We start from the raw sequence: 6,117 nt of genomic DNA, 5'->3' as shown, positions 1-6,117 counted from the left end.
GAGTTGGACCAGACAGGTGTAACATAGCGACTATTTTAACGCCGTCTTGTTTCGCCCCTCTCTTCCACACTCAACCACCACTTAAGCGTTTATCTATGACACACCTCACAACACTTACCATCATCCTTGATTACACATCTTGATTCCACTGGCATCCTCCCACAGGACTGCCATACCCCAGAGGTAGGCAAAGCATCCATATGCTATCCTCTCGTGGGCCAACCAGGCCCAGCCTCTCTAAAAAAAAGAAAAAAAAAAGAAAAGAAAAAAGCTTAAATTCCTGTAAACTATAATATCATTATCATCTAACTACATATTATAATTATGAATATAACTTTAATCTTATAATATATCTAATCATGAATATACTAAAGTGACTCAATTTCAATTTGTTGAGGGCAAAACTACAAGTACATTTGTAATTGTACGAATGTTAACATACGCAATATGCATTGATTATTTTGTTCGCCAATGGGGTTTGTCTGGGTGTCAAAGATCTTCAAGGTGGGTGCTACTTGTGATGAACTTTAGAAGGATGGGATGGTAATACTCGGTCTGGCCGTCTGGAAGCCCATAGAATTCCAGTTCAGAAACCAAGTAAGGAGGTGCGGCTACTGATGAGAAGCCTCCTTAAAGTTTATTTGGGTTAGAAAACGACATTTGGGTCCCTACCCTCGCACAAGATTATTTTCAATTTTCTTGTTGTGTTCCACAAATATAACATATAAACACGATTATGATACCATAACGCTGTGCAACAAATTATTGTTATACTTATAGTGTTATTTTTTTGTAAATACAAATTTCTGCAAAATATAATAATTTGGAAACGTTAACAATTTTGATAGTAAAAATCAATTAAATTTGTCAGGTGCTGCCCCAAGGAAATTCAAATAAAAGGGTGCAGTGCACGAAAGGGTGCAGTACATGAAAGCCGTGCCGTACAAAATTGAACGAGTGGCTTTAATTTCATTTGTGTTAAATTTGAGTAATCTCCTTTTGTTTGGTATCCTAATTCATTCATGAGTTAACCAAAACCTTGATTAAATAGCTAAAATTATTAAATTACCACTGACGCGGAGTGATCTAAAATATATGGGGGATGTGTCTTGTGCCTGTGAAGCAGCTATAAATAATAGCATTATAATAGGTGGTGGCCATTCGCCATATAAGAATTTTATTTTTACTTCCTTCTTCGTGTGAGTAACTCTAATGCGGTTGTTGGTTGTGTGCTTAATTTGTTTGATACTTTCGAAGTTCTGATATCTTTTGGGATGATGATTAATCACAATACACTCACGTGACTTACTTAAACACGTTCTCTACATGGCCCTGAGGGACAATTGAAAACCGTAACCCTCTGGCTCTGATCCAACCTTAACCCTTACCCAATCCCTAACTGAAGCGCCTACGCTAAAATCCTAACGATAAATAAGACCAAATTCCTTATATGGCCATCGAAACAGTATTTCCCCGGTAACTGGCCAGGTTGGCATTTTAACCCTGTCATGTGCGGTGATTCGAAAAAGATATATGAGACAAGAAAAACGCCATCACAGGACGCGAGGTATTGAGTTAGGCCTCCTCAGACTAACTTTAGTTACGTGTAACTTTATTACATCTTACACCTGAGTTTAGCTCCATTCATCTGCAAGTTTTTATATATTTTTAATAATATATTTTTTTAAATAATATTTTATTCTTATTTTTTAATGATATTTTTTATAATATTTTATTCATAGTTCTAATCGAGGTGCGAAGTAAATAGTTAGTGTTATTAAACGTCTTAGCTACTGGTTTATAAGCTTTTCTTTTGGTGCTATTAACTTATGCATTTATTAACTAAACCATTTTTCTTTACACCTTGATTCATGAAGGTAAACACGCCGTCCGTCTGTATACCGTGGATTGTGTGAACTGTAGTACTAGTAGTAGTACACATCTTACTATATATAAGGCGAGACGATATCTATATCAATATGGATCCGTGCCATTTTACTGACACCACGGCATCAACTTTGTCGCGACTTTCCGCAAAAACCGTAAAAGATTTACAACTGAAATTTTTTTGACTGGCCTTCAAATTAGCATGAAAAAATAAAAAATTGGCCAAGGAATAAGAATTTTAGTGCCCAAAATTTGGACTCCCAAGTGGTGTCAAAAACGCGAATTAAATAGGTAATAATTATTTTAGTGTCTCGAGTCTTGACACCGCTTTAGGGTTAGACGGGATCCTGCTAGTATTGATAATGATATAAGAGTATAAGAGTATATGTGCACATATAATCGTGATGATTTTCCCTTTCAGACTGTACAATTCTTAGAATAGAAAAGTAATGCCCTCGTAACCCCCCCCCCCTCGTAGCCCCCCCCCCCCCCCTGTGCCCCCCTCTTAGCACTATGCTGGGTGTTTATCGAGCTACAATGATGAGATTGTGGAATATTTTATTCCGTTTATTGTATAATTTTTCCTTCACTACGACTAAGACGAAATACCGGAGCCAGTTCCTTAATCCTTGTGTAATGTGTTCTACTGCCAGGAAACATGTTGGTTTCTCCATTTTCTCCATTTTAAAACCAATTTTAAACACGCTAATACAGCACTTCTGTAAAAGTTACTAGCTGTCGGCACTTTATAGCTGGATAGTGACAGACAAACACAGTTAGGAGTTGAAAGGTATCGTGGTAGTGTTAACAACCAGTTCATATGAGCTATTGATCTCTTCCTAGTTGTCTGGTTGAAGTTGGCGTCTGATTATAATATAAATGTGCCGTAAAATAGGGAATTGTTATTATTTTGTTATTATTTTGAGTGATGATCCACGTCAACTTTAAAAAGCTCCGCTGAAGTCGGAATCATGGTGGAATTATATCTTTATTCGTTTAGTATATTCAATGTATAGGGGTCGTTCACATATTTCGTAATCATTTTTTGGAACATTTTTATCCCCCCCCCCCCCCCCCCCCCTCCGTAATCAGTTTTACACATATAGCTATTGTGTCAAAATTACACCAGCCGTAATCATTCGGAAACCCCCCCCCCCCCCCCCCCCTCAGCTGATTACGTTATTATTGAGTTATTTTTATATTTTGCAGGTGTCACTTTGTTGAAATACCTTTTTGCTGTATCTCTTAACGAGACACCTCTTAAATAGTAGTTCCAAATTGAAATATAAACCCATCGTACATGGTATGTGTAATAATCCTGCTAGATATATGGCAAACGTTCCTCAGAGGTGATGACTATTCATCGCATCATTTATAGCGCTTCAATATTGTACATAGCACATATTTGAAGTTCTAAAGCTAAAGTAAGAAAATCTAAATTCGTGTGAACTGCAGTATTAATTTATATTTTCGGAGATTTTTACGATTTCCGTGTTTAGTTGTAGTTGAGCATGGAATGAAACCAGAAATTCAATGCGCATCAAACAGGGACAAAAGGATTTCGCGATTATTTTGGCCAAAAATAGCGATACCGCGAATTTTAACAGACTATACATTAAACTATACATAAAATTTGTCGCAAATAATGGGAAAAAACGCGATTCTGTACATGCCGCGATTTCCTTTTGTCCCTTTGCCATCAAAGAATAAAATATTCTCAGGTCTTACTTTCGGATTTATTCTATGATTAGATTGCCATATTTTTAACTCGGTGCCTATAATTGTCACTTTACTATCTCATTATATTCTCGATTAAAACTTTCTTGTATTGATCAATTTTGAAGGAACCTATCTTTTTAGTTCAAAAGACAATTTCCTGGGTGTGACGTTTTTTGCTCCCAGTCCCATGAACCCCAAAATTATTTTATCAATCAGAGCTCAGGAGTTTTACAGTAGTAATAATGATTTAAGTATGCACATTAAATCATTATCTCTCAGATCTAGCTATAATTATGGGTGAATGGGCACATGGACTTATGGGATGTATGGATGACATTGGAACCTGTGAGTAGATAAATATATATTTTTAAAAAGTACTTTCTTCGTATTATTTCACTTTAATGCTCAAACTTATTTTGTTCTGAAAGTCCTCGTGAACTTTTAGGACCAAGGACTGTAAAATTTATTAATAAAACAGTTATGAAAACTCAACAATCTCAGATCAGTTTTCCCACAGGTTTGATAGCATGGATAGTACCCTGTGTAACATTCGGACAAAACGCGGAGGCAGCTGGAACCGCTAGTTCTTGTCTAATCGGAGGTATCTTGTTCCTCATTCCTCTGGTGAATCTTGTGTGCTGGTTTCAAACAAGAGGGGCAATTAGGGAACAACATGGAATTGAGGTAAGGAGATTCCCACAACAATCGTTAAAACAGCGTATATTATGGGATCGCTTAGCCGACCAACCGAAATTGAAATAAAATTTGTTCACAAATTCATTGAATTGCAATAAGCTTTAATTTCAACTACCCTCAGGGTTCGTTAGTGTCTGATATTCTGGCTATCTTCTGCTGTCCACTGTGCGCTTTGGTACAGGAAGCACAGGTACGTTAGTTTAACTTACTTGATTTAGAATATATAACTTTTAGGATAAAACCATCGAGTAGGTATTCAAGGATGATATATCAACATTCCATATGTACCCAATATTTTATCAAACTAAAAAATATACTCCACATTTTCAGCAAGTCAAGTCCGGTCCAGGTGGAGGCGTTGCCAGATCCTAAGTCTCGTGGGCTACCTATAAGTGTCCGAACTCGAGAAGGTTATAGAGGAAACTACAAATATTCACCATTTCTAATCATCTACAGAGATTTGTCAAGGTGCTCGACAGTTTTAACTTAAAGGTTAATTTGTTTTACATTCGGCATTAGAAGTTGGTGTAGATTTTGTTTGGATAGACAATATACATAATATTGTGATTACATAGTAATATAGATTCGTTTTTTTAGCTTTTCTCACTAAATGTTTGTGTTTAGAACTTATTGAAGATATTGAATGGCGAATTTCCTTTTTACTAGAGTTTAGTCTTTTAATAAAGCATGTTTTCAACCAAACTATATAAAATGAAATTTCAGGGTGTTTCAAATGTCTTGTTAGGATGTACTTTTTGAATAATTTGTTATCCATTTGTCTAACGTCCAAACAGTGGTTAAGGGTGTTCCAGTTTCCTTGCTGATCGCTTGGGAGAATTATTAAGCTTTCTCTTAATTTTCTTGATATTCGATACTGATCTCCTTCTTAGAACTCCCCAAGTTAGTATAATATCAATCTACTTTATATAGAGCTGTATTTGTACTGTGCACAACAGCAAGACAGTGACGCTTCCGATACCATACACATAGATGCTTCATCGTGCACCGGACAATAAAATACTGTATTCCATGCCGTGGTGTTTCTTCAGCAATTAATTCTCAGTCAGATACTGCATTCATGGTGGCTGGGCAAATTCACTGTTGAATCATTTTGCAATTTATTTGTCCATCAGAATTGCTGTTAATTTATATTTTTGATTTTACCTCGGTTGCTAGGGGACCGATTCCGGCTGCTTATATGGTGGTCATGGTAACGTAAAACATTCAGAAGTCACCATTAAACCTTAAAACTACAAGTAACGTTTTACACAATGAAGTTTAGACAAATGGATAAAAAGTTATTAAAAAAGTACATTCTAACAAGACTTTTGAAACACCCTGTACTTGTAGTTGTTACAAACCAGTTCTTTGTTATTTAGATTTATTAATTATATTTATAATTATTATTCATAATTATCTAATATCTTCTTATCTTGAATTCAACTGTTATTGGCAGAGTTTTTTTTCGGGAGTTTATATAATCCCAAATTGAGTTTTTTATTGACATAATATACATATGATATTTAGCACATCACAGTAATCAAAACTTGCGAATATTACTTTTACTTTGTATGATTTAGACAAATAAAACTCAATGCACACGATCCGGAAGTATTTCCTCGGCTTCTTTATTTTCCTGATCTTTTCAAGAAATATTGAAAACTTTCCGCCAGAGAAGAAGTAAAATTAAGCTAAGTCCTGTAGGTACCTACTACCTATCTAAAAATAAAGAAAAAATAAAACTTCGATAGTTTCAAAACAGCATTATCTATCACTATGGGAATGTAACGACAACGTGTTTATCACACGATTCAT

The 6,117-nt window shown here is 35.5% G+C and overlaps 1 protein-coding gene across 1 annotated transcript; it reads left to right on the top strand.

The window, feature by feature from the left end:
• Positions 1-3,889: 3,889 nt before the first annotated feature.
• LOC134818605 (uncharacterized) lies at positions 3,890-5,856 on the top strand. The gene is made up of 4 exons (XM_063828249.1): positions 3,890-3,951; positions 4,124-4,290; positions 4,424-4,492; positions 4,633-5,856. The coding sequence occupies exons 1-4, from the start codon at positions 3,900-3,902 to the stop codon at positions 4,672-4,674; spliced, it is 330 nt and encodes a 109-aa protein (XP_063684319.1). The 5' UTR covers positions 3,890-3,899; the 3' UTR covers positions 4,675-5,856.
• The last annotated feature ends 261 nt before the right edge of the window (positions 5,857-6,117 follow it).

This window comes from Bolinopsis microptera, chromosome 7, assembly GCF_026151205.1.
Source record: "Bolinopsis microptera isolate Bmic1 chromosome 7, MBARI_Bmic_1.0, whole genome shotgun sequence".
NCBI lineage: Eukaryota > Metazoa > Ctenophora > Tentaculata > Lobata > Bolinopsidae > Bolinopsis > Bolinopsis microptera.
Note: the sequence above shows the minus strand (reverse complement) of the source record. Positions and strands in the feature narration are given on the sequence as shown.

Excerpts from the sequence above, each read along its gene's own strand:
- LOC134818605 (XM_063828249.1), top strand. The coding sequence starts at position 3,900 with ATGGGTGAATGGGCACATGGACTTATGGGATGTATGGATGACATTGGA. Across the intron at positions 3,952-4,123 it reads TATGGATGACATTGGAACCT|GTTTGATAGCATGGATAGTA; the intron begins GTGAGTAGATAA and ends GTTTTCCCACAG. Across the intron at positions 4,291-4,423 it reads GGGAACAACATGGAATTGAG|GGTTCGTTAGTGTCTGATAT; the intron begins GTAAGGAGATTC and ends AACTACCCTCAG.